The sequence below is a fragment of the Thamnophis sirtalis genome, unplaced genomic scaffold (genome assembly GCF_051295495.1).
Source record: "Thamnophis sirtalis isolate CommonGarterSnake01/CBP01778 unplaced genomic scaffold, rThaSir2_p1.2 scaffold_8, whole genome shotgun sequence".
Classification (NCBI taxonomy): Eukaryota; Metazoa; Chordata; class Lepidosauria; order Squamata; family Natricidae; genus Thamnophis; species Thamnophis sirtalis.
In genome coordinates this window covers 23237972-23256029 of record NW_028261388.1, presented here as the reverse complement: position 1 = coordinate 23256029, position 18058 = coordinate 23237972, and the positions used below count along the sequence as shown (strand labels likewise).

The following is an 18058-nucleotide window of genomic DNA, read 5'->3' as shown; positions in this document are numbered from 1 at the left end:
TCCTTGCTAAATATGAATATTGCTGGCTTTATTCCTTTAACTGGAGTAGAAAAAAAAATTAAAGTCCATGTTTAATTATCAAACTGAAATAGGTGGAACTCAAAAGTGTTTTATAATGAGTGGGTCATGGAAAACTGCAATTCCACATTGCTTTGCCAATAATTTCTCCTTGTTTAAATAAACAAGTATGGATCCATTCAAAGAGACCCCTTGATGGAGAAGAAGGATGTTGAGCCCATCAGCGGTCAAAAAAAAAGACTGGAGAATGTCCCAAGTCGAGAAAGCTTAGCAAGTTCTGGATTTCAGGAAGATAAAAATTTAAGTGATGTGGAGGAGGAAGAGGAGGGTAGGTATTAATTCCTTCCTTTTTCTATACAGCCTGTGTAGTTTTACAGTCATGCTCTGCATCTTTGACATTTTCTTGCTCCATTTATCACCCTTGTAAACATCCGTGGGAGACGCTCAGCTCCAAGAAAAGATGGTTTAAAATAAGCTTATTTACAGAATTCCTCAGTCAGACAGGAAGATGTGTGACTGTTTCTGTGGTCTCTTCCTTATACAAGGGGAAGTCTTTGGTATATCATAAGGATCCCCCCCTCATTAGTGAACTAAATTTGAAATGCTCTCCCCCCCCTCATTAGTGAACTAAATTTGAAATGCTCTAAGGAGAAAAAAGGAATTGCTGTCAAGATGAGGTCATATTAACCACCTCCATGCCGCTTTGATTTCAGATGTCAGTGATTTCTACAAGCGGCCTCTCACCATGGAAGATCTGATTTCTTACAGCTTTCAGGTAGCCAGAGGCATGGAGTTCTTGTCATCTCAAAAGGTTAGCTTTCCTTCTTTGCATTGGCCTCCAGAATAGTAACAACAACAACAACAACAAGAATTGTTAAGTAATATGCTTATAGCTCCTAGTGGGTTGTAAGGCTGAGTATTTTTTTTAGCTATTCATTGGATCTCTAAACTACCCTACTCCACCAATTTCAGGTGGTGTACAAAATGAAGCCTAGTATAATGCTTCATACAATTACAATATTGTACAATACAATTAATTAAAGAAACTCTATAAATAATAAAATATAATCCTGGTGTGGATTATGCAATCCTTGGGCTCAGTGGTGGGATTCAAATGTTTTTACTACCAGTTCTGTGGGTGTGGCTTGGTTACTGCAAGCTCTCCCGATCAGCTAGGCTTCGGGAAGCAGATAATAGATGGGGGTGGGGCCAGTCAGAGGTGGTATTTACAGGTTCTCCAAATTACTCAAAGGTTCTGCTACCGGTTCTCCAGAACTGGTCAAAACCCACCTCTGCTTGGGCTGCATAACCAGTGCAGACCGAGACAGATGCATTTGGTCGCTGATGCTCTCAGTTGTGAAGAAGACAACATGAAAAATGCCTTCCACCTATTTTGCTAAGAGCTTGCTTGAGCTCAGCTGTGGATGCATGGGCATTAATAGTATTGAATGACACCGACTCTAACAGTAAATGTAATTAACACAGTCTTTTGGAAAAGCCTCATTTTAACTATTTTATGAGACGCTGTAAAAGTGGGAGACATCCTTGCTTGGCATAAGCTCTTCCAAAAGCCAAGGATATGCCCTTGCACAGTAGTCTAGAAGAGGCTGGCTTGCGTAGAAAGAAGAGGGCATGCCTGCATTGCAGTGGGGTTTGGTTGCCCTTCTTGTTCATTGACTCCAATGTTCCTAAGGATTAGTCATTAGCGATGGCATAAAATGTTGTACTTGACATGGGTACAGCTAATGCTAATAATCTACTTTATACCTTCTCTACACCATGACTGTAGTAAAAAGGTTACGTGAAAGCTTTAGCTGACCAAAGTCATGATAAGCAGCAAAGGACAATATGTATAGGTCCATCTGGTGATTATTTATTATTCTTTTTGTACTTTCTATTTAACACTGCTTTCTCCAGAAGGGAATAGTGTGATGGGTATGTACAATTGTGTATATGTATGCATGCATGTAACATTCTTCACATTTTAGCAATTTCCCATCAGATGTATAAGACTCACATTCCTTTTTTTTTTAAAGTAGAAATTCTGTGCTCTTAATTGTTGTGTAACGGATTATGTATGTATGTATCAGTGGTGGGTTCCTACCGGTTCAGACAGGTTCAGCCAAACCAGTAGTAGCTTTCTGGAACTGGCAGCAACCCAGGCCTGCCACGCCCCCAAACTGGTTCTCCGCCATCTTCTTGTTGTTTTTTGCTTCTGCACACGCGCAGAGCAATTTTAGTTGTACTCCGCACATGCGCGCCACGCCCCTGGCAGTAGTCTCTGCTGGAACCCACCACTTGTAGGTAGGTATGTATGTCAACGAGTGTATATTTTTGTAGACAAAATGGAAGCTTTTAAATTGTTTCTTATCTCACTAACATTAAATAGTAATAGCTAAAACATGTATGAGACTACACAATTTTGTTTATGTGTCAGTTTCAAGGATTTAGAAAACAGCTGTTTTCCTTCACACCTTTTTCACTCCCACAAACACACACCTTTATACAAAAATCCATATGCGCTTTCCACCCTATCACTGGAAGAAAGAGAGATAGGAGAATTTTTTTTTCCAGTTGGCCTAATAGAATGAACATTTCCAGAATCCCTTGTGACAAGATATAATGCACCAAGTTTGTCAGAGATGGTGCTAACTATCTTCAATATATTTACAATTTGAAAGGGAATTTGTACACCATTCTTAATTTCTCCAAAGCAGCTGAAAACTAAGGAGGAATTTCCTGACAGAACTATTAATCAACGGAACGACTTGCCTCTAGAGGTTGTGAGTGCTCCAACACTGGAAGTTTTTAAGAAGAGATTGGACAACCATTTGTCTGAAATGATTGTAGCTCTTCCTGCCTGAGCAGGGGGTTGGACTAGAAGACCTCCAAGGTCCCTTGCAACTTTGTTATTCTATTATTCTGTTAATTGCTTGATTCCAGGCAGAATTTGTAAAGAAAAATTATGCCTCTATAAGATTTTGTGTTCTATGTGTTATGGTATGCCATCCTGCCTTTGTTTCACATCATTCATTTTAATGTTTTCAGTTAACTGTGTATTGTTATCCAATTTAAGCAGAAAGCTGTGCTAAAAATACACTTTTTAAAAGTATAAATAGAAATTACTTTGAGCAGCCCTTTTTTCCCAGCAAGTGCCATTAAGATATCTCAATTGATGACTCACATCACTGTTAACCAGAACTGTTTAGTTCAATTTGTTTAGAACGAATTAGAGAAGACAGGTCACTTTTAATAAGTCTGGACTCTAGAGAGCAACTCTATCCATGGGAAAAGAAATTACTATTAAGTCAGCTTAAGTCTGCCATGTTTGGAAATATCCCTGAAAAATCAAGAATCGTACAGCATCTTAAAAGATAAAATACAACCGCTCTACTGTGTTAGAGGAAAAGGAACTTGAATAAATAAGTTTTTTGCAACTATTTTCTTATAGTGCATCCATCGTGATTTAGCAGCCAGAAACATCCTTTTATCAGACAACAACGTTGTGAAGATCTGTGATTTTGGCCTTGCAAGAGATACTTATAAAAATCCTGATTATGTGAGAAAAGGCGACGTAAGTATGGCCTGCAACTGTACTTGGTATTTGCTCTTTTGTTTATCAGTCTGAACAGCTCATGAAAAAGCTCTTTCAGTATTTACATTCTCTGCCGTCAAAAAGCCCCTAAAAACATTGGTGCTCCTTCCTTTAGCACCAAAATGAGCAATCCAGATGAGTTATATACATTGTGCTTGTTTGCATCCTCCACAACAAAGCTCGGAAATGTTCATCAGTTCTTTTTTTTTTAAAAAAAAGTTTATATGTTGATATTTTATTTCTGGACTAACCTTGCCAGATGAGCCAATGAGAAAGTTTAGAGCCAAGGCATGAAAGAACAAGATACTGGATTTTTTTCTCTGGTGGGCCAGATTTTACAACAAACCCTGAGACCTATTGGTTAGCCCTATTGTTTGGGATTGCACTTTGGAAGGTATAAATAACATATCATTGTTTAGGAAGCATGCTATCTAGATGCAATTTAGAAAGTGGTGTAAGGGGCATACTTTTTGCCTTACATCTTGCTAAGATAGCAGAAAGCAAAGGTCCACTGCCTAGATCCAGAATTCTGTTTTCTGATTGTAAAATATGCAAAGAGACTTAACTTTTGCGTAAGATTAAAAACAACCCCCAGAGTCCAAAAAAAGGGAGCAGGAAATTGCTAGAAGAAGAGCATTAGTGATTAAATTTGGTGTCTGCCACGGCGAGCTGCAGTGGTGCAGTGGTTAGAGTGTAGTACTGCAGGCTACTTCTGCTTCCTGCTGGCTGCCTGCAATTTGGCAATTCAAATCTCAGATGGCATTTAGATCCTAAAAAGCTGGCTTCTATGTATCCGAATTTATAACCTAAATGTTGGAGATGTGGTTCTCTCGACGCTACCTATTTCCATATATGGTGGACTTGCCAAAAGGAGGGACATATATTAGGCTAGACATGATGTGTTAAATCTCAATGCAATGTGACTTCACATGTATACTGTTTTTCTTTAATTTTTCTTTAAAAATAGGATAAGCCAAGTACATTAACATATACTGGAAATACACCAAGGGGAGGAGGAGGAGGAAAGAAGAAGGATGGATAGAGAGGGATGGGAGAGACGGTGGGGTTGAAGGCGAAAAGGAAGGGGGGGAGCGGATCTGGAGAGAGGAGTGGTAGAGGGGGAGGGGAAGTAGGGTAGAGGGGGATGATGGAGGGAAGATAGAAAGTTGGAGGGTGGTGGAAGAAAGAGGTGTATGGAGAATGGAAGAGGTATATTGGGCTTTTATTTTCTGGGGCATTCTTGACAAGAGGAATTGATGCAATTATTGTTTAATACTGTATGGTGTATACATGTGAGTGTATGAAAATGAAAAATAAAAAATATATATTAAAAAAAAACAAATCTCAGCAGGCTCAAAGTTGGCTCAGCCTTCCAAGGTGGGTTAAATGAGGACCCAAATTGTTGAGGGCAATATGCTACGAACTCTGTAAACCGCTTAGAGAGGACTGCAAAGCACTGTGAAGTGGCATATAAGTCTAAGTGCTTATTGCTCTTTCTCTATGCTTAAACCTTGGAGAGAAGTTTGCCTTACTCTTATTATATCTCCCAAGATGCAATGGAGCATCAGGAAGACAATTTGGCCACCTGTATTATTGTTCTGAAGGATTCTGAAGAAGGGTTAACATTGGTAATATTCCATGAACGCAGTGTCCGAGTTCCCAAATACGAACAAAGCAATTTTAGAAGTCACGTTGCAGGATCTCCCTTATAACAATGAGCAGAGTCATCCCATTTAAATCTTACTAAAATTTTCATAGGCTTGGATTCAGACAACATGATAGGCTAAAATAGAACGGGTTTCTTTGGGGTCCAGTGGATTGTGGGAAGTCAGACATTGCCTTGCATATTAAATGTGATCTGAACCATCACACCAGGCATAATATGGTTTGTTTTGGACACAGAAAGCTATTCTTTGTTAACATGGGTTTAGTATGCGGGATGAACCCATTCAGTATGTGAAATGATATTCTCTTCCGACACATAACTCAGAAATGGCAAGATGCTGCCTGAATCTATATACTACATCCTGGCACTACTGGGATAGACTAGAAATAAGGCCCTAGAGTTGGACCAGGGGAGAAATTCAACATCCTACCTGCATTTTAAAAAGGTTTATGATCTACAGTCCAAGAAAACTTTAAATCTACTTCTGTAAAACACTTACAGGATTCATAATTAACTTTTGTTGCAGGCACGTCTTCCTCTCAAGTGGATGGCACCGGAATCTATATTTGATAAAGTCTATAGTACCAAAAGTGATGTTTGGTCATATGGAGTATTACTCTGGGAAATATTTTCTTTAGGTAAGAAAATTAAAAGATTAAGATACTCAATTTTTAAGATTTGGGAAATAAAATAAGTAAAAGCAAATACCTAATCTGCAATCCTATAGTATGTTGAACTTCATCTGGATTGGTACATATATACATACATAATACCCTCAATTAAGTTTTTATAATACAGGATAGCAGTCTATCTAAGAAGCCTTAATTCATATTATAGCATTTGTGCTGATAAATAAATAAAGGGAGACTAGAATAGATCTATTTCAAGCGATTTAGCTCTCATCAGCTAGCCATACCCTTACTGGGATTTGAACCTGGGCTCTTTTTACATGTTAGGCAGTTGTATTAGCCGCTAAGCCACAGGCTCTCCTCTCTTATCAGCTGAGGAAATAAGTAAGTGTTATGTCAAAGCACCTGGTATACCCAAATTTGGGAGGGAGCATTCTGCTTCCTTTTTGCCTTTCAGCTCCACCCTAGGAGTCTTCCAGGCAGGAAATCATTTTTGTGTTACAAAAGGGAAGCAGTATGCTCCCTCCCATATTTGGGCATAACACTTACTTATTTCCTTGGTTCAGCTGGTAAGGGAGGAGAGTCTGTGGCTTAGTGGCTAATACTAACATGTAAAAAGAGCCCAGGTTCAAATCCCAGTAAGGGTATGGCTAGCTGATGAGAGCTAAATCGCTTGAAATAGATCTATTCTAGTCTCCCTTTATTTATTTATCAACACAAATGCAACACAAAAATGGTTTCCTGCCTGGAAGGCTCCTAGGGTGGAGCTCAAAGGCAAAAGGGAAGCAGTATGTTCCCTCCCATATTTCGGCATGCCAGGTGCTTTGACATCACACACACACACACACACCCACACACACACACACACACACACTCTTTTAAATCCATTAATAAAATAAATATTCATATGATTACTGGTGATTTTGTAATAGATTATTATGCAAATAGACTATTTGCAAGAACATTGTAACCAGTGGCAAGTTAACATTTTAAATCTCCCTTCATTTTCCTGACACCTGTAGATGAGTTAGGATTTACAATCTCCAAATTCTCAGATCAGTTTTATGCTAACACTAAGAGAGGGGAAAATGGAAAAGGAATCTTCCAGAGGTGAGTTGCTCCTGGTTCAGCCCGGATTGGGCGAACCAATAATAGTGGCGGTGGGAGGCTCCGCCCACTCACCTGGATGCTTCTGCGCATGCGGACCTCTTCAAGTTGCCTAGGTTGAGAAACACTGTTCTAGACGTAAAGATAGGGGGGTGTGGGGAAGGAGATGGGAGGTCATAACAACCAACCGCATTGGGTCACACAATACTGGACCATTGGCACACACAGCTGCTTCCTTTCTGTTCTGATCAATGAGACTCACCAGGCAGACAAACACGAAAATATCTCAGACTGAAGTAGTCTAAGGCATTCAAGATGAGAATGCTGAGGCATTGCATTCTTTAAAAAAAATGGAAAAAGGAAAAAAAAATGCAGGATACAAAATCCATCCTGCAAAGGAAGCAACAATTTCATTCATCAAAGAAGAATGGCAGATGAGACAGACACAACAGCAGAGGAAACCAGTCAATGCTAGCAGTTCCTTAGACAAACAATCTTCTGGTCATCTAGTACATGTTTCTAGGGCAGCTTTTACCTCTGGATTAACTCCTTGCTTTCTGATTTTTAAAAAAAACAAACCCAGTCGGATGAAAATATCTACTAAAGATTCCATTTCTCTCTCTTTTTTTTCTTTTTTAGGTGCATCCCCATATCCTGGCATACAAATAGATGAAGTCTTCTTCAGAAAGTTGAAAGAAGGCATATGCATGAAAGCTCCGGATTTTGCAACCCCAGAAATGTATGTGTGTTTGTGTGTCTGTGCACTTTTATTTGGAATATGCACCCTGGTTCCAAGGTGCACATGAAAATACCCAGCGTCCTGGGGTTTTAGAAGGGGCCATCCCAGAGGACAGCTATGTCCAGGAATAGTGCTTATAAATTACCCTGCGTCTAACTTGTACATTCCAAGAAATCCATAGGACGATCCATCAGTTAGCTCATACAGTAGCAATTGTATTAAGAAAAAAAGAGGAAACATTATTTCTAAACCAAATCAATGAAAGGAATATATACAGTCTCTATTCACAGTGAGCTGAGAATGAGACAAAGTGAATATGCTCTTTATCTTAATGAGGAATCCGATTACGGTTTTTATTTATTTTATTTATTTATTAGACTTATATACCGCTTCATAGGGCTTTCAGCCCTCTCTAAGCGTTTTACAATTTTTTTTAGCAAATTGAGTCAGCAATTTGCCCCCGCAGTCCGGGTCCTCATTTCACCCACCTCGGAAGGATGGAAGGCTGAGTCGACCTTGAGCCCGTGAGATTTGAACCGCTGAACTGCAGATAGCAGTCAGCTGAAGTGGCCTGCAGTACTGCACTCTAACCACTGCGCCACCTCGGCTCTTTATTTTTATTTTATTAATCAAATTTCTACACTGTCCATCTCATCTAAATGATTTTCAACCGTTTGCAAAGAACATCATAAAATATTAAGATGTGATTTAAAAAGGACAGTTAAAAACAGAGTTAAAAAACCCAAGGTTAAAATAAGTTAAAAGTAAGAAATCAAAGTTAAAAAAAATTAAGAAGGCTAAAAAGGGCTTAATAACGCGGAGGGACCATCGTCAAGCCGATCAGCCAACACACTTACACCTTCATGCTAATTGGCAGAGCCAAGTCTTAACCATCTTCTGAAAGGCAGATGGCAATGGCAGAGAAGGTTTAATTCAAATATTTCCTTTCTGTTTTAAAAGTAAAATGGAAGAAGGGAGATTAATCTTCTTTTGCCTTTTCTGGGAAATGAGAAAGAAGTCTTTTAAAATGTTGCAAAAGGAAGAGAGAATGGAAGGGAACAATATTGAATAGAAGAGATTTGAGAAGTCTGGGACTGTCTGATTTTGATGGCAGTTGCCTGGAGATTGTAGCTTCCCTTCCTTTCCATTTTTAAATTTTGATTCTGATCTTGTAGAGTATTGCTGGTACCTCAAATATAATCCACTGTTGAGGATTGATTGTACCTCCTTGTTTCTCAATTTTTTTTCTATCTCCCTGGAATCAGTTATAATTCTAAAGCTGTCATAACTGTGTACAATTTAAGAAAAAAAAACCTTTGGGTTATTTTGGCTGTATTGTTTAAAGTATTAAAAGGGACTAATTGTTTAAAACTTTTCAGTTATCACCAGGCATGATAACAAACGACAAATCCAAATGAACCTACTTTTGAAACAGACATTATTTACCATATAAGTTGCCCAAACAACTATGGGAATTCCATTAGGCTTTAGCCATATTCTTCTAATATGACTTTTATAGCCCCCCTGGAGTCTGCTGTAACAGAGAGATGGGATTCTCAATCGATAGCTAACAATGCACATGTGCCAAGGTGGCGCAGTGGTTAAATGCAGCACTGCAGGCTACTGCTAGATCAGCAGTTCAGCGGTTCAAATCTCACCGGCTCAGGGTTGACTCAGCCTTCCATCCTTCCGAGGTGGGTAAAATGAGGACCCAGATTGTTGGGGGCAATATGCTGACTCTCTGTAAACCGCTTAGAGAGGGCTGAAAGCCCTATGAAGCGGTATATAAGTCTACTGCTATTGCTATTGCTATTGCAGCAGAATAAAACACTCTGCCAACATTTGGTTCCTTTATGTTCCAACTTCCAAGGTGTTCAGCCAATACAAATACATGATAAAATTTATGGATAGCTGTCCAGTGGCAAAACTGTGGAATTAATTTTTCTGCCTGGCTCTGGCAAATGGTTGTGTGTATGCTAAAAGAATAACAGAAATTCGAGGAAGAGATCAGAAATTATCAGATACTGAAATACAGTATCTGAAGTAGCTGCTGATGTTTGGCTTGAAAATCAGTACAGAGACTTGATAAATTTGGAAAATATGAAAGACTGATATGAACAAAAGTGTAGCCAGTACTTGGAAGGCTTTCACTAAGTTAGAAAAGCTTTTAGATAATTTTAGATAATTATAGTATTGAAATATGATGCAAGATTCAAATTCCCATTAAAGTACTCCCTTGCTTGAAATTTATACTGGCAACAAAACATCCCATCAAGTCCAACATTCCTAACTGTACACTGCCCTCATTTGTTCCCATCCTATATCTTAAACAGCCTTATGGAATCATTACAACAAAAATCAATGTTTTTCTCCTGAAACCATCACAGAGCCAAAGTATATAAGCATTTTTCACTTCATATCTCTTTTGGAAACTTCATGTATAATCAAGAAATATATATAAACAAATGGCTCTTCAAACAAATACAATTAAGAGTTCTTACTCAAGGTACAAATAACCAGGCTCAAATAATCTTTCTTTTATATTGTATGCAAAGACTGATCTCTCTGGAGAAAATTCTGATGCTGAGAAAAGTAGAAGGAAAAATAAGAAGACCAAAAGCAAGGTGGAAAGACTTGACTACAGTGACAATTAATTCAATTAAAATTGTTAAAAAGAAAAGGGAAAATTGGCCACATATCTTAAGTATTACAAATGGAGCTCATATGGAAGAATGGAGGGGTTAAAAGTGGTCCACAAAATGAAATGGAATATACTTGAGATAAGCCACTGCAGAAGTAAAGCTTGTGATCCCTTTTTAAAAATTCTTTGGGGATTTTTTTTGGCAGATACCATATTATGCTTAACTGTTGGCAAGGAGATCCAAATGAAAGGCCATGGTTCTCAGAGCTGGTGGAAATATTAGGGGACTTACTTCAGGCTAATGTACAAGAGGTATGTAGAAAACTGTGACGTGTCTTGTATAGTTTTTTTCTTTGAACAGGTTCAGTGGAAACTATATCAACTTTCCTCCTCTCTTAGAAGTAAGCTTCCTATAAGAATTACAAATTAACAATGTCAACTGCATACAAAGAGAATTTATACAAGATGTTTCATAGATGGCACCTTCCGCCGGCGAAGTTGGCAAAGATGTTTAAAGATAAATTAGTCAAATATTGGACGTGCCGCCAGATACCTGGATCTTAGTATCATACGTGGTGGACATGTGGAGAAGCAAATAAAGACCTGGTTGGAAGAAATGATAAAACAACGTATTGAGTTTAAACCAGAAATATTTCTGTTGGGAATATTACCTGAAACTTATAATAAAGAGACTATATGTTTAATTATTCATGTATTAACTGCAGCTAGAATTGTATTTGCACACCACTGGAAAAGAAAAGAGATTCCTACTGACGAGAAGGTGATTAGGAAAATACTGGAATGTGCAGAAATGAATAGATTAACATTAGCAATCAGAGAAATAACAAACTGATTATTATATGATGTGGGAAGTGTTTTGCCAGTGGTTAGAGAATAAAAAGGATATTGGAAATAAAAGGAATGGGGGGGAAGGTTAAAAGAAGAATAGAAAATATGTTGAGATAGAAATGAGAATAAAATGATAATTGTTAGTATTAGTATGATGAGAATAGCTATGTTTAATGTCACTATATTTTTATTGGAAAATATGTTAATGAAGGAAAGGAAGAGAATTACAATGTTTAATTTGTGGAGGGATGTTGCACAGAAATATTTGTACTCTGACGACACACTGCTCAAGGAAAGATGGAATATTTATATTTAAAAAATTTTGTGGGGGGAGAAGTAAGATTCAGTGTTACTATAGCAACATGCAAACAATCTCCATGGCTGAAATTGAGCAGATTCAAGCATCGTGGAGACTGGTGTCATGATCTTTTCCAGAGATAAGCTACTTGCTTTGCCCAAAAGATTTAATTGCATGTTTAGTCAATTCATCCACTTTTGAGCTTCACACCCAATTCGCAAGATGTGACTGATGGAGTTTTATCATTTCTCAGTTCAAGTAGCAGATGGCATATTTAAAGACATTTCTTCATATATTTTAACCCTGTGGTTAGGAACGTATATTATGGGAAGTTTATTCTATGAAACATTTTTTAAAAGCATATGATCCAAAAATGCTTTTAGGATGCATCAATCCCCATGTTGATAGTGCCAGTGGTGGGTTCCTACTGGTTCGGCCCGGTTCGGCCAAATGGGTAGTGGTTTGGCGGCCTGGGTCACTGGAACTGGGAGCGACCCGGGAGCGACCCAGGGAGCCACACCTGATTCTCCAGGTGGCACTGTAGTCACTGCCATCTTGTTTTTTGCTTCTGCGCGTGCACAGAGCAATTATGGCACTGAGCATCTGTGCGCAATGCGCATCAAGCACGTGCGGTGCACCCACAATTATGCCATATGATTATTCTGAATGTAAGGGAGCTAAACTAGCTGATACTGCAATGTTTCAGTTTAATTGTGAGATGAATCAAACTGTTTTAAGATATATAGAGAAATTTTAAAACCTATTACATATTTGTAATATAGGTGTGCTTTACATTGCTTTTATAACAATTACTTTCATCACTTTCTCCTCCTGTCTTCACAGGATGGCAAAGATTACATACCTTTGAACACTCTATTACCAGAGGATGTTGGGTCTGATCATTGCTCTCCAAATTCCTCTGATCTTCATGAGAGAAAAAACAGTTCAGTACCAGCCTTGACTAATGCACGTGCTGAAATTTTGGGGTAAGATGAAATGTCAGGATATTTTACATATAAAAAATGGATGAATAACAGCGTGGTTTGGCTATTGGACCTAGAGAAATAATGCAGTTTGTTGACCATTTTAAGAAGAGCTTTGATGGATCAAAACACGACCCTTTTGATTTATCAAATACATAAATAAATCCTGCTTCCCTCATGGACGGTATCTTGGAAGCTTAAAAACAAGATATTTTCTGGGCATAATTGTAGAAGGCAGAGGGGATGGACAAGAGGAAGGGTACCGTAATTACCAAAGTAACAGTCAAATAGAAGGAGGCCAAGTTTGGAGCAGAAGTGTACCTGAGAAAACATCTCGGCCAGCTCCTTCCTAATTCTAGAGAAGATATGTGAGAGTGGGAGGAAGCTCCTTCTGATTTGCAAGGTTCAATTACTATAGCTTTACGGTAAAACTAGTACTGACTACATGACACAGGATTCCTAATCTGAACTACTTTGGAGGGCTGACTCTCCACCATGGTTCCTGGCAATCAGCATTGAATATATTAGCTTGGAAAGTTATTAGATCATGATGATTTGTGCCAGAAATTCCTTCCATACTACCACGAGTTTCATTCCTCAAATCCTCAGGGAAAAAAAACTCGATCCATGATGCTTTCACAGTTGTTGAAAATTCTGATAATCCTCATGAGCCAACTAGTGTAGCTTCTAGATATCTAAAGGAGAACATAAATGCTACCTAACCCATATCCTACCCATATTGTATTTAATAATTTATAAAGTTCATTGCAATCACAAAAGTTGGCATGGTACTAGAGGTGGTATTCAGCGGGTTCTGACCAGTTCTGGAGAATTGGTAGCAGAAATTTTGAGGAGTTTGGAGAACCGGTAAATACCATCTCTGACTGGCCCCGCCCCCATCTATTGTCTGCCTCCCGAGTCCCAGCTGATCGGGAGGGAATGGGGATTTTGCAGTAACCTTCCCCTGGAGTGGAGAGGGAATGGAAATTTTACAGTATCCTTCCCCTGCCATGTCCACCAAGCCTTGCCCACAGAACCGGTAGTAAAAAAAATTGAATCTCACCACTGCATGGTACCGTTCCTGCTCACCATTAAAAAAAAAACCTTGTAAAACTGTAGTTCAGCATTGATAGATGTGGTGGCTGACCATCTGCAGATAGTAGGTAGAGTCCAGGAGCTGAGAAATTCTACCAATGATAAAACAGCCCATCCCCTAACCTTGTGCAGCTCCAGTGATTCTGCTCAGAATTAGGACTTGCATGCTTTAAGTGGTTTTTATTTTTATATTAATCAAATAGATACAGCCACCCATCTCACCAAGAGAGACTTTGGGTGTCACACAAAAATATGATAAAACAGAAAACATAAAAATAGCAGGTATTACAAGTGAGTAGGAAATAAATGCCCTATAGGAACCAGGCAGGGCTGGTAAAAACTTGATACTCTTTGTATCAAATATAATTTGTGAACTTTCTTTTTATAATTAGTAAAAAGTATCAGGCATATACTTACGCTATGTAGCTACTATATAGTAATGTTTTGAACTGATATTATCTCAAAAAGCTTTTTTTCCCCGTTTACTTTCTAAGAAAATATGTTCATGCTTTCAAGATGAAACCATTCCACAGAGTCTTTGAAGAAAGTTCATCTAACAACAAGTTTCAGCCTGATGTAAGTCCTAAAATATGTGGCACAACAGTTCTTTTGGATTCAGTCCTAGATGGATGAATTGAAGACAAAGAAATGTTGAAGACATGTTGAAGAAGAAGTCAATTGTTGCGTGGAAGAAGAATTTCATACAGGTTGTCCTTGGGTTATAGAGATAGCAATAGCACTTAGACTTATATACCGCTTCACAGCCCCCCTCTAAGGGGTTTGCAGAGTCAGCATATTGCTCTCAACAATCTGAGTCCTTATTTTACCCACCTGGGAAGGATGGAAAGCTGAATCAATCTTGAGCCAGTTGGGATCAAACTTCTGGGACTGAGCAGTGGGTTAGCCTGCAATACTGCATTTTAACCACTGCCTTACCACGGTTCCTTTTAGAGCAGCAATTGGCATGGCTAAGGGATGCTAAAGGGCCATAAAGGGCAACATTACTTAATTGCATAGCTTAGTAACAACAATCCCAGCAGTCCAGTTGCTATGGTAACCCCATGGCCATGCCAGTCATTAAGCAGGAAAAGGTGGGAGTCCCAGGGAAGCAAGCTGGCAAGTGAGAGCTGGGCATGAGACCTTTATGAAGGGGGGGGGGAGTGTTACAGGTAAATGGATGTGACATGACATGTTATGGAATGTGGGCGGGTCCATGGTTACCATGGAAATATGCTACAGAGAGCAGATGGGCATTCAGGCGCTGTGGAGGGTGCCATGAGCAGACACTATAGAGCAGGGGCACGCGGGCCAGATCCAGCCCACAGGGTGCTTAGATCTGGCCTGCGGGGCTGGCCTGGACATAGCAAAGGACCGTCCTGCAGTGACTCTGCTGGCCAAAATGGAGAGTGGGGGGGCATGTGAAGCCCCCCACAACCTGTTTTCAGCCTCCATGGTCTCCTGTAGCACTGTGCCAGCTGACCTGTGGCAGCCTGCAGAGGAGAACTACAATCCTGATCCATCCCTCAAAGAAATTCCGTTTGACACCCCTGCTATAGAATGTGGGTGGGCAAAAAAGAAAGGGAACTGACTTGTGACCTCCTGCTGGCTTCATCATTGACTTTATTTGCGAGAAGCTGGCAGAAAGAGTCGTAAATTGAAACCTTAAAAGTGATTGTGGTTTGCTGTGATGTAACTGCAAGCCAAGAACTGAGTGCTGGATTGCAATCACATGACTGCAAAGATGCTATGATAACCAGAACTCTTGAGGTCCAGTCATAAAACCCTCTCATTCAAATCCATCGTAACTTTGGTCCCTGAACAAATCACAACCCCAGGATTATCTGTACAATTATGTTCATTTCTTGAAACGCATAGCGTAAATATCAGTTTTTTCTTGTCAATTAGAAAAACAATAAAAATGCATGAAGCAATGGAGGGGTGGGATATGACTATTTGCCACTAGAGATATAACCTGCGTTTGAAGGTCATACTACCACACTGAGATAGGCAGAATGGTCTCCTGCTTAGACCACCCAATATAGCCAATCATAATATAGTCAAACACAAGCATACTCCAAAATATTTGAAGGGAACCCAGCTTTCCTATCACTTTATTTATTTAATGCTTTAATGCTTCTCTTCTAGGACAGTGAGGGTGAACCTTTTTGGCACCAAGTGCCCCAAACCCAGGGGTGGGTTCCTGCCAGCTCTAACCTCTTCTATAGAAGAGGTTCCACAAATCTACAGTGCCGTTTAGAACTGGTTCCATCTCCCTCTCCCCGCCCGTCCGCACATCATTAAGAGTGAGAGGAGGGATTCTGGGAGTTGAAGTCCACAAGTCTTAAAGCTGTCAAGGTTCAACACCCCTGGGGTTTTTTTTCCCTAAAGGGTTAGGGGTACAAAGGTTTTGTAACTTGACAGCTTTAAGACTTGCGTGCTTCAAATGCCAGAGTTTCTGAGCCAACATTTTGGTTACTAAGCAAGAGCGTTGTTAAGTGAGTTTCACCACATTTTACAAGTTGGCAATGACCACCCAGTCACATGGCCGGCAAGCCACTCCCACCCGGTCACATGGCCAGCAAGCCACTCCCACCTAGTCACATGGCCAGCAAGCCACTCCCACAAATCAGGCCACACCTACAGAAGAGGTTTTAATTTTTTTCGAAACCCACCACTGCCCAAACCATAATATGTGTGCACGTCAGAGCAATGGGAAACCCTAAGACTAGCTGCCCAGCATGCATATGCCTGTTTTTTTGGCTTCTTTTGCGGGCTGTTTTGGGGGCCATATTTGTAATGGTCTTTGCGGACGCTGGAGAAATGGAAAATGGCCAGAACAATGGCATGAAAAAGGACTAGAAAATCGCCTGGTTTTGGGTCATTTTCAGGCTACTTTCCAAGTGCTCCAGCACCCGCAAAGACCAACGCTGGAAACCAGAAGAGCAGCTGGTGATGGCGCACATGCCCACAGAGAGGGCTCTGCATGCCACATCTGGCACGAGTGCCATAGGTTCGCCATCACGGCCCTAGGAGCTAAAAGTGGACAGACAGACACAGGGTCATCATAACTTGAGTTGGATTGGGAATAGGGAATAGTTGAACCCACCTGGATCTCCCAAAAACATAACTGCTAGCTCTCAAATCTTTAATCCTGCTTTATTCCTCTTTAAGTAAGAGACTGCTTAAGCAGTGGTAAGGAGGATTTGGGAAAAAGATACTGATTATGAGGTGGATGACAATTTTTTCCCTTTTCCTCTGGTTCAAGATTTTAACAGCAGCCTGGAAAGAGTTCAGGAGATTATAAAGCACTTATTGAAATCTAAACTCAAAGAACTTAGCTTATATATTTGTTCAGCCATAGATCATGCATAAAAATTGAAGGTCCATCATATTATAGATACAAATAAGAGGAATGAGCACAAGTTCAACCAAGCAGAATAGATCCATTGACTATTGATCATTTTCCTCACAAGTCACAAAAGACAAAGTTTGTTTCTGGCCAATGATAAAATGAAAAAGGTGGCCTCATTTGGGCAGCTTAAGGTTTGATCTGGACATGAAATAAATAAAATTTTCCTCACCACAATGCTACTGTGAATCTGGCCAATCTTTTCTACCTATTAAAGTTTTAAGTTCATTAAACAAAGTCTAATATTTTGAAATTCTATGCATCAAGATAGGTTTGGCAATGTTATAAAAGAAAGTCCAAAGCTTCATTATCAGAATTGTATTCTCTTTCAGAATTATCAAGCTGAGGGGAGAATGCCTTTGAAACAGCTAAAACGTTTTACATGGACTGGCATCAGACCAAAGCAGACTTTTGGGAGGTATTTCTTTCTTTCATTTATTAAACCTATTTTCAACTTACTGGTTGCCCTAGGAGGGTAAACAGTTCTATATTCTACAATATGGTAGAACAGAAAGCAAAATACATCATAGTAAAACAAGAATAAAAACAGCAAAGTGAACTATGCAAACATAATATTCAGTCCTGGAAAGAGGATAGTATGAGAAAGAAACTCAAAATAATTGAGTTTGCCTATTGCCCATATGTTTGATTTAAGATATAGCAGAGAGAAAAAGAGACAATTTTCTAGATCTTGCTAATCTAAAACAGAATTGCTGGCATGCCTGTTTTTTGATATTGCCTATTAAGGGCTGACACTTCCCAAATAAACTTCTGTTCACCATACTACTGAATGGTTCACCGACAAAAGGGCGAACGACAAAACCGCGCCCGATAAACCGCTGTGACAAAACCGCAAGTTCTAAATCGCTGACGAATGAGCGATGAATCGCGCCGACAACAGCGCGGTGACAGAAGCGAGCTGTAAAACTAAACCTAACCCTAAACGTAACGCTAACCCTAACCCTAAACGTAACACTAACCCTAAACCTAACCCTAACCTTTACCTTAACTTAAATCGGCTTTCTGTCG

The 18058-nt window shown here is 39.6% G+C and overlaps 1 protein-coding gene across 1 annotated transcript in view; it reads left to right on the top strand.

The window, feature by feature from the left end:
* Nucleotides 1-18058, top strand: part of FLT1 (fms related receptor tyrosine kinase 1) — a 132420-nt gene that overhangs the window by 110868 nt on the left and 3494 nt on the right. The window contains exons 21-29 of the mRNA XM_087721249.1: nt 187-346; nt 732-829; nt 3470-3592; nt 5806-5917; nt 7655-7754; nt 10602-10707; nt 12386-12528; nt 14115-14196; nt 17362-17447. Coding sequence (XP_087577375.1) covers nt 187-346; nt 732-829; nt 3470-3592; nt 5806-5917; nt 7655-7754; nt 10602-10707; nt 12386-12528; nt 14115-14196; nt 17362-17447 — 1010 coding nt within the window. The remainder of the gene's footprint in view (nt 1-186; nt 347-731; nt 830-3469; nt 3593-5805; nt 5918-7654; nt 7755-10601; nt 10708-12385; nt 12529-14114; nt 14197-17361; nt 17448-18058) is intronic.